This window comes from Carassius auratus, unplaced genomic scaffold (genome assembly GCF_003368295.1).
Source record: "Carassius auratus strain Wakin unplaced genomic scaffold, ASM336829v1 scaf_tig00033084, whole genome shotgun sequence".
Taxonomy (NCBI): domain Eukaryota; kingdom Metazoa; phylum Chordata; class Actinopteri; order Cypriniformes; family Cyprinidae; genus Carassius; species Carassius auratus.
Window position 1 is genome coordinate 43,214 of NW_020526046.1, and position 15,148 is coordinate 58,361.

The 15,148-nt window shown below is 36.8% G+C and overlaps 1 protein-coding gene across 1 annotated transcript in view; it reads right to left on the reverse strand.

Moving 5' to 3' along the window:
- The window catches only part of LOC113081081 (fibroblast growth factor 11-like), a gene marked incomplete at its 3' end in the record, with an annotated part of 43,828 nt that extends 29,153 nt beyond the window's left edge, over positions 1-14,675 (reverse strand). Inside the window, exon 1 of the mRNA XM_026253129.1 lies at positions 14,404-14,675. Within this exon, the coding sequence (XP_026108914.1) occupies positions 14,404-14,596 (193 nt within the window). The remainder of the gene's footprint in view (positions 1-14,403) is intronic.
- Between the last annotated feature and the right edge of the window lie 473 nt (positions 14,676-15,148).

The window sequence follows — 15,148 nt, forward strand, 5'->3', positions numbered from 1 at the left end:
GAGAACACACCCTGCAGAGACTGCAGATACACACACACACACACACACGCTTGCAGAGGTTTCCCCCTGTGACCACCATCCTCTATCTCTCTCGTTCTCATTCACACTCTCCTCAAAGGTGATTCATTCACTGCTCCCACGTTTGCATTGATTCACTGCGGTAATGCGGGATATGGGTTGCCAGGTATTCCACACCCAAATCTCTCCAGACTACACAGGGGAAGGGCTTTCCTTAAGTGTATGCTTGAGGGGATCTGGAAACCCCCTTAGCTTCTTAAAGGCTGGCTCCTGATTGTATGTAATGATAATGAGGCTTATCAATGAAATAATTACAGTCATGGAATACTGGACTAAACACAACTAATTGCCTCAGTTTATCCCAGAGGATTTAGTTAGAGTGGGTAAAAAAAAGTGCTTGTTCAGTGAAAGAAAAAAAAGAGAGAGAAAGGTAGATTTCTATTGGTTTAAATACATGACCTTGTTCTTGTTTAGAAGGGAAGATTTCTACTAAGCTCTGTTCTGTTCAATCTGATTTATTCACTCTAAATTGATCTCTAACCAGTCATTAAAATACATTCAAATGGGTTATATTAAGAATTATGTTTCTTTAATCAATATCCTGTACAGAGTGTTGTCCTGCACAGATTTTTCTATAACCCTGTATGCTCCCCAGTCCAATGAAATTATGAAATAAAATCCAAAATAATATGCCACCATTAGTAATACAAAGCCAATATTACAATCCCTCATTATAAGAATTAAACAGAAACTTTTTACTTTATTATTATTATTATTATTATTTTAGTTAGCAAGGATGCATTAAATTGATCAAAAGTGACAGTAAAGATGTTTCTAATTTTACATAAGTTTTCTATTGCATATAAAACTATTTGCCAAAGGGATAATACAAACAAATCTAATTCAAGACATAATCTCAGTTACATTTTCTTATAAATTTAACAAAAAAAATAAATAAATGTGATTCAAACTCTAAGCTATTCTACTTTACTGTCTATTACAAAAGTTCAGCATGGCCTGAATATAAACAAGCAAATTAATATTTATAAGTATAAATCCAAATAATCATTGATAAAGAGGATGACTAGTCTCACTGTACATACAGTTAGTATGCCAATGCTATTTAAGGTTGTTTAGCAACATTTAAATTTAAATTTAGATTAAAAATTACATTTAAATGTATGCATTTAGCAGACGCTTTTATCCAAAGCGACTTACAGTGCATTCAGACTATCAATTTTTACCTATCATGTGTTCCCGGGGTATCGAACCCCCCAATCTTACGCTTGATAGTGCAATGCTCTACCAATTGAGCTATAGGAACACTAATTTAATGATTTAATGCTTTGGTAACACTTTAGTTTAGGGACCAATTCTCACTATTAACTAGTTGCTTATTAGCATGCATATTACTAGAATATTGGTTGTTTATTAGTACTTATAAACATATATTAATGGCTTATTCTGCATGACGATATTTTAGATCTCATACTCATACCCATACCTCAACTCAAAAAAAAAAACTACCTTACAAATCAATTAGGAGTTTGAGGCAAAAGGTGTAGTCAATAGTGAGAATTAGTTCTAAGTGTGACCAGTGTTTCGTTAATTACACAATTTTTCAGTCTGAATTAGACGGAACAGAAAATTGACATAAACCTCAGAGACAATATTGCTTACCACAACACTTCTCCAAGAAAAGCTGTAAGATAAAACCAAACAGATGTGAAAAAGGGTGACTCGAGACTCCCACGAAGCTTCACAAATCATGTTCCTGAATAGTGAGGTGTGCAATGCATTAATTGGATTTTAACTGTTAGCGTAAGGCAAAAATGAAGGAAGCTGTAATAGCATTGGAGAATGCACTCTTGCGTATTCATCCACGCAGAAACCATACGAAACTGAAGTGGTGTTAGCAGATGCTGAGTGCACACACATAGACGGGCTCCTGGATGTTTCATTCATTAATAGATCAATTAAGACTCTTTTAATTACACTATGTTCTCCCACAGAGACACTTCGGTCCCGACCGCACCACGCCTCACCCTCCCTTCCTCTCGTACCGCCCATCACTTTTTCTGCTGACGAGGGAGTCCCTAAAAGAACAGAGCGGCCCTGTAAATCTACAGAATCGTCGAAGGGGGCCCACAATGCAATTAGATGAAATCCCAACCTCTGCGAATCAGTCTGTGACAGGAGTCTGAATTATAAGTGAATGTGTGCTGAGTCAGCATTAGCAGAACTCACGGGGTCCTCCTCCATCAAACCAAATATGAAGATGGGAAACGGATAAATGACGAGCGAGCATGGATAGATGAAATCTGGATGAGGATGGAGAGAAATGGAAAGAGAGATTCAAGTTAATGGAGCTGCAGTCTGCTAGCTAACACCTCGAGACATTGAGATGGACGGATGGGAAGAACACAGGATAAGCTGAATCACAGAACGTTAATGACCATGTTAACTTTTGGCAAATCAAAATGAGGATGAATTATTCAAGAGAGGGTTTGAAGAGAAAATAGGCATTAATGCAGACCTTTATAAACATATAGACACTACGGTCTCTTTCTTATAAACATTCAAACTTGCATCCATTGCGCTCTCTCAACCATCAAGAGCTGACTACATACTCTTCTCACTCTGGATCCATCTCTATCTCTGGAGAGGTTATGTCTGTCGACTTAAACTCTCTTTTAGCTTGTGCAAGAGAATGTTACACCACTTACACAATTTAGTTTACCGAAGTTTATTATACTTAACATATACACTGTTCAAAAGTTTAGGTTGGTTAAGATTGTTTTTTATGAAGAATGCACAATAATTATTTTGCTTAAATCACTGAGGCAGGTAAAGTGATGTCACTTAAACTTTTAATGGAGCTTAACATACAGTAGATCCAGTGAATGCATAACAATGCTAAATAAAAATCCTCTATAAAGTGTCCGGGGGGAGCTCATTCTTGAGCCCCTCTGTTAGGGACAGAAACATGTCGACCCTTTAGCTTCTATAGATTTACCCAAAGGGTAAACTAGTGTTTAGATCAACCCCGAATTGAATTTTCAGACATCATTTGGAGCTCCTGAATTAATTAAGACTAGCCGTAATGAACTGGAACTACATCAGCCCTGCCTCTAAGACTAAACTGTGCTTACTTATTACATGAGTGCATGCTTGGTCATATATCATTAGAAGAAACATATCGTGAAAAATCTCTTTAAATAAGTGGGTTTGATGTACTGCTCTATATAAAGACACAGTGATTTTAAACCGGTAACTTTTTAAATTAAACATTTGTAGATTGCTTCCAAATGATGTGCTGTTTCTGGAAGTGGGGATGCTAATTTTTAACGATGTCCCTGATCACGTCAGGCCAACCTTGAAAGAATCCATGGCACATTTCAGCCCAGATTCCTTTGTGATCCTGCCATAATGTAATGCAGGCTCTGAGAAGAAGCTGTTATTGAAAAAAATTGTGACAACTGGGTACTGGACATGACAATATTGTTAATCGTTTCACAAATGAAGAGGACATACCTAGAAATCCTAAAGGAGCAACAGCAAAATGTCGGGAAAATGGTCCACAAATTTGAAAACAAACAAACAAATAGAGTAAGTCTTCAACAAATATAATTTTAGTTTTTAGCAATTTGTAATCTTAGTAAAATCTCACTGTCACTTGTCTTAATATGTAATATATCAGTCTGTATCTATAAAACCTAAAAGCTGTTTACCGCACACTAACTACAGTCATGACAAGAGCTGCTCATTTCCTTGTGATCTTTATTTCTTTCTGTGCATGGATGGGCAGTTCATATTTGTGCCATTCTCCACTCATCCCTTATTTTTTTCAGGATAGATATCGATCAATGTTTTCCTGCAGAAAGAAAGGAAACCCCATGGGCAATCTGTCAGTATAAATATGTTCAACTGTGACAGCTTTATGTGCATGAATGGAAGAGCTTGTAGGGTGTTTAAATGTTTCTTATTCATTTTATATCACCATAAAGAAAAAAGACTTCTGTATAATTTAAATTAGTTGTCTTATATTTTTAGACTCCACAGAATGCATCCATGCAAACAAACATACAACGACTAGCATCTACTGTACATGCAACTGTATTCATCACTTTGCACGCACATACATCACCCAAGACACACATGAATGATCAAGCACACACGTCTACCATAATGATGTACAGACAGTCCCATGCTTTCCTCTTAGAGTCTCTGTAACTCCAGAGTACTCTAAAAAATATAAAAGTATATCAGATGTTTTAACGACAGACAGCACTCAGTACTTTTTTCTCCTTTCTTTCACATCTAATTTATTCTATAGTTCAAAGTTTGATATATTGTTTAGGACAAACTATTAGCAAGGACAGAGTTAATAATTCAAAATTAAACAAAAAACACCAATTTATCCCATAACACCACAGCTAAATCATATTAACTATACTTGAACAGACATTTAAATAACACCAGCTGACATTCAAGGGATAGTTCATCTAAAAATGAACATTAAGTCATTAATTATTCACCCTCCTAAAACCTTTATTCATCTTCGGAAAACAAATTAAGATATTTTTGATGAAACTCAAGAAGCTCAGACCCTGCATAGACCACATTCAAGACTCAGAAATGTAGTAAGGACACTGTTAAAATAGTCCATGGGACATTAGTAGTTCAAATCTAATTTTATGGAACTACAAGAATACTTTTTGTGCGCAAACAGTGAGCAAAACTTACTACAACAAATACAACTAAAATAGCGCCAGTGATTATATAACTAAATATTAAGTGTCTACCTCAGCCATCTGCATTCTGCAATGGTCCACAAACTGCCTGCGTGATGTCATTTTCATCATCAATATAGTGCTCGTACAACAAGTTGAGTTGAACACAAGATAGGGTGGAAAAAGAAGTATTATAACGCCATAACACAGCATTTTTCTCCATTCTGTCACCGATGGAGTTTCGGTTTCTTGCCGCCGTCGCCTCTGGCTTGCTTAGTTGGGGTCACTTCATCTACAGCGATATCATTGACTTGATTGCAAATAAATGCACAGACACTATTTAAACTGAACTGAGATGACATCACTGAATTCAATGATGAACTGCCTTTAACTGTCATTTTGCATTATTATTGACACACTGTTTTGCTAATGAATGTTGTTCAGTTGCTTTGACGTAATGTATTTTGTTTAAAGCGCTATACAAATAAAGGTGACTTGACTTGACTTGACCATAAAGGATAATAGAAAGCCAATGTTATGGTGGTCTGCTTATTTTTGATCTGAGAGACACAAGAACACAGTGGGGTCACAGTGAAGAGCAAAGACCTTGGCAAAGTCATGGACTGCTGAGCGACTGACAAAAACACACGTATGCTAGCTATGAGTGTGTTAAAAGCAGTGTACGTGTGTTACGTGAGATCAAGAGAATACTTTTCCCCTCTCAAACTCACCTGTTATCAAACCTGCCTTGTAAACTTGAGATGTGTGCGGAGGTAAACACACACATGCACACACACGCTCACACACACACACACACACACACACACAAGCGATGCAGGGATTAATCGCCCCAGCAGGTGTGAACTCCTAGGAACTGTACAACATGCGAGTTTCCTTGTATGAGATGCTGTGAGTGTTTCTGAATGCATGTGTGCGTGACTTTCTGTCTACGCTTGTATATTTGATCCACAGAGGGCTTTAACCTGAGACTCAAATCCAAACAACCTAACACCTCTCTGAACCACAATGACATTTCTGTTTTGGGACTCTGTGATCTAAATGCATCAAGTGTGTCTGTGTATGTTAAAGGGGAATGAGGGCTCATAGGTGTTAAACTGAATCTTTGTGTTAAAGCCAGTCAATGCAACAGCCAACTACAAAAGGACTACTCTATAGTATGCGTGTTGAAGTGTTAGTCTAGAGATACTGTACAGATTTAATTTAGCATGGTTCAAATCCAACCTAAATGTTTTTTCTTGGTAAACCAAGCAAACCTACAGCTGAACAGAAAAGAGCAGCTTTTGGCATTTTCTCAATAATCCCTTTCTATTCAAACTTTATAAAAACAAGTTTGCCTGGAAAAAAACAAATTTGCATTCTACTTAAATTCAAGCTACTTGAATTAAAGAATGTTGCCTCCTGTTTGCTACTGTAAAATTCAAAGAGTTAAGCTTACTATTTGAAGAAACTGATTGCCTTAAACCATTTTAAAAACTAATACTTAATGTGTGTGAAATTCTTATTCTATTTGAGCCCACAAAAAAAAAAAAAAAAAAAAAATATTATATATATATCAAATTCAACTTGAAATCTAGTCAAATAATTTGTGTAGCTGAGACTTTAATATATAAATTGCACAAAACCACACTTTATTTTAAGGTCTGATTCTGGCTAACCATTAACTGTGGCTTTTGCCTCAACAAATATAATTTGAACTTTATAAGTAATAATAAACAACCAATAATAGGCATGCTAATAAGCAACTAGTAAGTGAGAATTGGTCCCTAAGCTAAAGTGCTACCAAACCATTAAAAAAACTTTTAATTAAAATCTCTTAAAATCTATCTAGCTAAGAATAGCAAGTACACATGCATGTACTAACATGATTAATGCAGTTGATTATCATTATGCTATAATGTCATTGTTTTTTAAATAAAGCATCATATAGTCTAATGTTCTGTGGCCCATCCTCGACCTATCCACAGGCTCTACTCTTCACCACAGTGTAAGCCACAAAAACAAACCCTTTGAAATCCCAACATAACAGATCATTAAACACTAACATATCTCCTCCCCCGTATCAATCTTGTGCAAAAGCACACAGAATAACACTTAATTTCAACATTTACTCTCCTTTAACAGACCGAAGCAAAGCATGCTGGGAAAATGGAATCTGCCGTAACTCATTAAGTTTGAGTTATGCTTAATATAGTCAGTTATTGAGGTCACTTTTCTCTATTAAGTACAATGCACTTTTAGTAGAATTAGAGTAAAATGAACATGACTGTTAAAGGCTTCATAATGAACCTTAATTCAAATTCGAAATGGTGCAAAACCCTAAATCAGAAGATATTTGTAGCATATAACATGTTATACATTAAAGTGCCTGTCTACATTATTTATGGCAGAGACAGGTTCCATGTTATCATGATACAATGAGTAATCCAGAGATATCATTTGACATTTAATTCTACCATATACACAACACAGTCTTTCAAAGTGTTTAAATTATTCTGTGCATCTGTTTCCTCTTAAGTGGAGTTAAGGTTACTCCTCACCTTAAAAAGAAGACGCTCTCAATGCATTTAAATTGTTAATGCCTCTTCACTTGTTAAGTCGGTCATCTTGTGTTGGGTTACACTACCAAAAAAAAAAAAGCAAAGAAGAAGCGCTCAGTGTGTTTCTGTTTGCGTGCATGACCTCTGCTAAAGTCCCTCTGCGAGTTTGCCAAGAAAAGCGTTGAGGTCACATTAAGAGCGGAAGAAGCGATCCAAATAAAACACACATAAATAACAACAGCAGTATTCTATCAGCAAAGGACAGAAGAGCATTGGATCATGCCCTCACCTCAGATCACTCTGAAACAAATGCCAGCATAATTCAGCTGTTTCAGTATTAAAAGACTGTTTCGATTGTACCCACAGGAATATATATAAAGCTCGTGGTACATGAGAGGCTGTCTCAGAGCTACGGGGATTCACATCACTCCTTGGATGCATAGATTATGTGGTTATTGCCAGCAAAATAATGCTTTTAACCAAGGCATACATTCAAGCCACTTTCATAACACCTATAAGAACCAGCATAATCTTGACCCTCCCTTACATGGAAAATAGAAATGTTATTCATGTCTTTTGTAATAGATTATATAAATGGTAAATTCACCACATTTTGCAACTGAATTCTAGATTAACTGACAAACAACTACATCATCAGGTACATTGGCTGTCAAGCGTAAATTTACCAAAACATTAATTACTCAAATTAAAGCTGCAGTAGGTAACTTTTGTAAAAATATATTTTTTACATATTTGTTAAACCTGTCATAATGTCCTGACAGTAGAATATGAGACAGATAATCTGTGAAAAAATCAAGCTCCTCTGGCTCCTCCCAGTGGTCCTATTGCCATGTGCAGAAATCCATCGCTCCCGGTAAGAAACAACCAATCAGAGCTGCGGTCCGTAACTTTGTTTGTGTTCAAAATGTAGAAAAATTTATATAATAAGCGAGTACACCATGAATCCATTTTCCAAACCGTGTTTTTGGCTTGTCCTGAATCACTAGGGTGCACCTATAATAAGTGTTTATATTCGGACTATTTTAGATTGCTTCGGGGATACCGCGGCGGAGTAACCCAGTACCTTTGTGATTCTTCATAGACATAAACAGAGAGAAGTAGCTCCGGCTACGATGTTCTTCCGCAAGACGCAAGCAGTTCTGTTTATTAACCGCTAGAGCGTCAAAAGTTACCGACTGCAGCTTTAAATCTGCTAATATAATTGACCGTGATATCTGCGTGCAAAAATGAGCCGCCCAATCAATTATAGTGTCAAAAAGAAAATAATAATTTTTAATTATCTGCCTTTAATAATTGATCTAAAACATTTTGGTTGACCTGCCATATACTGACATCTCTATTTTCAATTCTCTGTCACACACAAAAAAATTGTGATACATCATGATACTCACCATATGGTGCAGAGCTGCTGTGCTGACTTTAGTGGTTGCACATTGTAATATTTCCAGCATTTGTCACTTTTTAATTGATGAGGCTCTTGGTTGCTGTCGTTGACCAGTTTGTAAGCGTCTAGCTAGCTAATCTATGTCCAAAAATAATTTAATTTACTCTCATTTAGTTCCAAACCTTTATGACTTTCTTTCTCTTTGCAGAACATGAGATACTATAAGATATAATGATATTTATCTCTCTCTATAAGTAATGCATGTCAATGATTTTTGCACCTCGCTGACACTCATTGTACAAGTTTAAACATTTTTCAAAATACAAGGAACAACACAAGGGCGAGTAAACGATGACAGACTCGTTTTGAATCATTTTTGGGTGGACTATCCTTTTAAAACCACAATTGTCTAACAAGATAAGGACATTTTTATAGACAGTTATGGATATAATGGATAAATGTCAAATAAGCACACCAGCCTTAACTTTTTTAAAGTTTAAATTTCAGAGGCTCTTTCTCGCAACCTAATTTGATTTGCAGTAAACTTCATTTACAACAACAAATAACCAAGACACACATTTAACACACACACATTTTTATGAGAAGCTCTCCAAAGATAGGAGGTCATCCAGACTTTACATGTGCCTGATAAAATATAAAGAAGATCTAGCACTCAATAAATATAAAACAAAGCGTGAGGCAGTGACCTACCACTATCCTGGGATGGAGAAAACAATGACAGAAAGAAATATCTATCAAAATGCAGAGCTCATGATGGATGCACTAGAGTTTCAAGACAACATTAACATTTATACATGCTCCAATAACAGATTTAACAGCACTATTCAAATAAAACACCACCAAATCCCATAAACGTACAATATAGGCTATACATTATGGCATATTAGAGTCCTTTTATGAAGCACTGTCATCTAATATTCTTCTATCACATATCATGTTTTGTGACACTAGTAAATTCACAGAAGTCACTGTATTATTCACATAAATCAGGTAAAAATATGATGTCCGAAGACCTCTTCACACTATGGATGATAACTATAACATCCTTTGAACCACTATCAGAGCTGATGAATGATAAAAACAGTCACATATAAAGCTACGGATGACAAAACTGCAGCACGCACTTAAACATTGTTGTACTAAGTTGTGTGGATGTTAATATAGTTATCCTACAGTTCTCGGTGTGAACAGGTCTTAAATACTTCTTTAGCCAAACACAGTTAAACAAAACACTTCATTATGTTTAAGCTGCATGCACACAATTGAGTACAGAAAAGAGAAAGACAGAAGGTGAATACATGTTGTCATCTGGGCTCCTAACAGCCAAGGAGAAGAGTTAGATCCACATCCAAACACAGTTTAATGAGCTTGAAGGCAGTAGTCTACAGTTGCCCCATAACAGCAGGACAATACTTCCCCATTATACACTCACAATGACTGTCCATGCCACTGTCAACATGAGACAAACGGCACTACCCAGCTGACATTATTACAACTTCAGACGTAAAGAAAGAACGCGGAGAGAGAAAACACAGGAGAGCATGAACAAGAGGACAGGCTCACACAATGAGACTCTGAGATAATGAGACAAAGGGAGAGTGTGGCAACGGTTTCTGGGTGAGATTAGGAATTGTAATGGAGAGTGTTGGAGAAGAGATGAATGAAAAGAGGAGATCGGGACAGGAGAGTGTTATTGAGGAATCAGAGGGTGTTAATAAGAGGCAGACGTGTGTGGACGAATGAATCACTCAGGAACAATGAAGTGCTCCAATGATCTGCAAACACTGCAATGCATACAAATATCCGTTATCAATTGTTAGTTGTCCTTCTGTCACCAAACACACAAACACACACACACAAATGTTCTTGAGCTGAAAGGATGACCTTTGCACAAACATCAAGTTGAGCTTGTCCGGATGAAGAATGTGTGTGTGTGTGTGTGTGTGTGTGTGTGTTCAGTCTCTGATTAGGACACTTTGCATCATTACAGTTTGCTTCAAGTGTCCTGATTAAAATCTCATTCACTATTTAAAAGTGACAAATGAACTCATAGCTCAGGCTGTGTGTGTGTGTGTGTGTGTGTGTGTGTGTGTGTGTGTGTGTGTGTGTGTGTTTTGGTGCAGTGTTGTGCTGGGGGGATGCGGATGACCTTGTTAAATGCTGAGTGGGTTTTGTGATTAGTGATCGGTGATCATTAATGTCTGTTAATCTCAGCTGACACAACACTTCAGGAACATTGATGCTGATTTAATCTGTCATACAGTCAACATCATGTGACTTTAAAGTCTATCTAGATGTTCATCTCTTTATATAAAGATAAATAAAGATATATAATAAAATAAAAATCTATAAAAAAATAATATAATATAATATAAGATGGTTTTAACTCTCTTTGCATATTTATTTGCATTACTTTGATCACAATACAATCCAGGTTGAAATGTGCCACTCAAAAAGTGAAAAGATCAGGGAGTGTGCTAAAATTTAGCCACTTTTCTGTGTTGATTGCATTTTAAAAATATATCCAGAGTGACAGATCCCACAAAGAGCAAAAAATAAATAAATAAAAAAACGCCTTCAGCTGCACCTTAAAAGGTGAAAAAGAAAATGCTTTTTCAACCATGAAATATTAAATACTAGTACTTTAGGATTTAATACTCAGTTCTTTTATTATATTAGTGCTGTTATTTATAATATAATTATTACTAAGTATTATATAAAATTAAGTTACACTTTATTTTAAGGTGTCATTGTTACAGTGTAATTATACATTTAACTTATTAACAACATGTTATACTTACTATAGGGTTAGGTTTTGGTTTAGGGTTATTGCATGTAATTATGCAAACTTTTGTGCTAATACTATAGTAATTACATGTAATGTGTAACAAGGCACCTTAAAATTAAATGTTATTACATTACATTTTATATGATATTATATTAGCTAAACTATATATTTATAATATCTATACTTCCATACATTATATTACTCCATGACTAAACATAAAAATGTGGACCAAATCTTGGATATGATGTAATAATGTCAATTTCTCCTCTTGCATTGATAAATAAAGAAAGCCAGAGCATCTTACCCCAACAGATAATTATTTAATCAAGTTGAACCTTAGTTAACGGTCATCCCAAAACTGTAGCCTGAGAGATATAAGACAGAAGAAATAAACTGTAAGATGATTAGAAGTTTGTGTAAGATACTCTCATTCAGAATCAGAGATGGAAAGGGAACTACAGAAGCAGACAGCACTCCATGAAGTATGTACTAAGCAGCTCTCTCTCTAGTTTTGTGCTGACAGGCAAAAGTGTGCTTTTGAGGAGCCAACACTATATAAGTGCTCTTTCTCTGATCCTCTCCATCAAAAGGCAGGCAAACTCATCCAGTCACCGTTAGCATAACAAAAGCACAGGATGTGAGTTTTACTGCAGCAGCCCGAGCTATACACTCACCCCAAACTGAAAGATAACATTTCTTACTTTACTGCGCCAAATACCACCAACCACCACCATTTTTCATAGATGTAATTACCACTTGGCATGAGGCGCTTTGCCAGGGTGCAGAACCATGGTTTGCATGGTGATTACTGTGATTTACTTGGGATACATACGTCATGAATATCCCACATGCACATGGATCTAGTTCAGTATTTCCCCACCTTTCTTGTCTTAAGTCCGAAATCAGAAAGGTTCAACCACCCCTTCATCAGGATTATCATTGATATTATAAAAAATCACCATTATAAAATGCACATTGCTATTTAATTTTATTTTCAATATATTTTGTAATGATTTTAACAAGCAAAATAGAAATCCCACTAAATCCCAAGTATTTCCCACAACCCGCTTAAGTATCTTAAAATAACTCTTATATATGGCACCCAGTGGTCTAGTCCATAATCTGGTCCTAGTGAGAAAAACCCAGGTCTCACCTGTACTTCTACATAAGCAACATGAGCACAAATGCAAATATTCACAGGCGGTTCTTCAGAATGTTATTATCTCTGGTTGGAATGTGCCATGGGGAGCTCACTGTTCTATTTTAAAAATCTGCATTTAATGTTCCTTCAGGCCATGCAAAGTATTGTACTTTGCATTAAAAATAAAATTTCTTTTTTTTAAATACCCATTTGCTGGGTAATCCCTTCCCATCTTTTAACCAGAAAGCCAGAGGGGTCTCGAAGTCAAGTACATGCCGCAAAATCACATTTATTCAAGCACTTTCTATACCTCATGTTTAAAACCATAAAGATAATTATAAGTAACTAAACTTAACTTTTTCTCCTCGTTTCTGGATTTCACTTCTACTTTAGATTGCACACTCATGAAGCTTATACTAAAATGCTTTGGTCAGTCAAAAGCATCAGAGAAATGAAAAATGTAAACAAATTTAGCAGTTGTCCACTTTATCAAACTCTACAGTCCTCTATGTGGTCAAGGGCCAAAAAAAAGTTAATGTGCAAAAAATTTCCAAATCTTACTTAAAATATTTAAGGGTAAAATTTAGTTTTATGCATAAAAAACACTTTTATATGAAAAACAGCTTTATACAGCTAACTTGACTTGGAAAAAAGACGTAATGATCCCTCAGGAAAGATTAAGATACCCAAAAACGGAGTGTGATTTTGTTATCCTGTGATTCCTACATGTTACCTGATTTATTCAGACAGGGTAAATGTCTCATTGGGGTTAATTATGTAACATATGACCCCCGCACAAACACATGGCTTCTAGTGGTGGGGTGGGGGGACAGAAGGGAGCGAAAGACTGGAAACTGCTCATCGTAAATGAGACTCTGACGTTTTTATGTGCATGTGAAGGATCGCAGTGTGTCTCATGTTCGTCTGTGATCATAAATTAACAGGTGTTGTCAAAAGCGGTACAGAGACATGCAGCGAAATGATCAGGAAGATTACAAAGCGACGTGCAGCCAGACAACATAAACTATTTCGACACACACTCTTCAGACTAGACGATAGTCAACCTTCAAAGTCTCAAGGATCACATTCACTCATACACACCGTGATATACAGTGGAAATATCCATTCTTAAAGGGACAGTTCACCCAAAAAAATGACTAATTTAATCACCCTCATGTCATTTTGAACAATGTTTCAATAGTTTTTATCCATACAGTGAAAGTCAGTTGGGTTTAAATCAACATAAAACCCCACTGACTTTTAATGTATGGATGTAAAAAGGAAGAATATTGTCAAACTACCTTCTTTTGTTTTCAACAGAAGAAAGCAAGCCATACAGAATTTCAAATTACATAAGGGTGAGTAAATGATTTGTTTGGTTTGTTAAATGTCATGCCAGCACCAACGAGAATCCAGACCAGTTTTGTTTCGATCAGTTCATACTTTATGAACAGTCAACAATGACACTTAACTGACTCTATATTTTATATGCAACATAAACAGCTTTATTTTTGAACTTCCATAATCCCAGAGGTCTTTCAAAACCAATCATTCATCAGCAAACATGTCATAACTCAAAGAGATTACTTCTTATGTCCATGTCAATCCTATTTGCTAATGCCACCCTCACTATTTGACCTCAACAGAAGTCAACAGACTTACATTATAGCAGAATTCAGCGTATTTTAAGCAAGACAGAAGGTTTGAAGACTGGTTTTAGAGAGTTTTGGGCAACTCACCGGGTCTTTTTTCTAGTTTTCTTCCTCGACTGCCACAAAGCCGGACTTTGGAGATGAGGATGAGGATCTGTTTCTGGCAGAGCGACTTGTTGCTCTTGGGGCAAGGCTTGCGTTTGGTGGAGATCTGTCGGTTGGCCTGGGGGTCCTTGACTTCCCTGCGCTGCCGGATCAGTGAGCTGGCGAGGGCAGCCATTTTTCTGTGCCCCGCTCACCCGTAGGGCGCAGAGGGCGTCAGTGGGCCGCCCACCCGTCCGATCACCCAGGGCCACGGAGGACAGGAGTAGGAGACAGCAGATGTTTGGAGAACAGTGGGGTCTCCCACAATAACCAAGGGGAGAATGCGTCACAACTTGGTATGGAACAAAAAGGGGCTTGGTTTAAGAGGGGTAAGGGCGTGGGGTAAAACAAACTTTATTTGTTTCTCTGGCTATCAAAAGAGTTCCTGGAATGCAGAATTCCTGGTGTTGTGATTCTGATGAATGGCAGCTGTCGTTATTGGGATTGTTTGTTGTATTTCAGGTCTCGTTGCACAGCATACGGACTGGAAAAGTGGCAGCTGATGATCCACGGAAACGTACTGGAATTCTGGAAGATAAGTGAGCCATCACAGCTCTATCCGACTCTATCCCAGAAGCCCTGGTCTCTCTCTTCCCTTCCACGGTTTAGTGTGGGATCGATCGTCAGAAATCACCCAGATCAGAAATCATTCTGCGAGTTCAGAAACATGGCATGAATTGTCCTATCG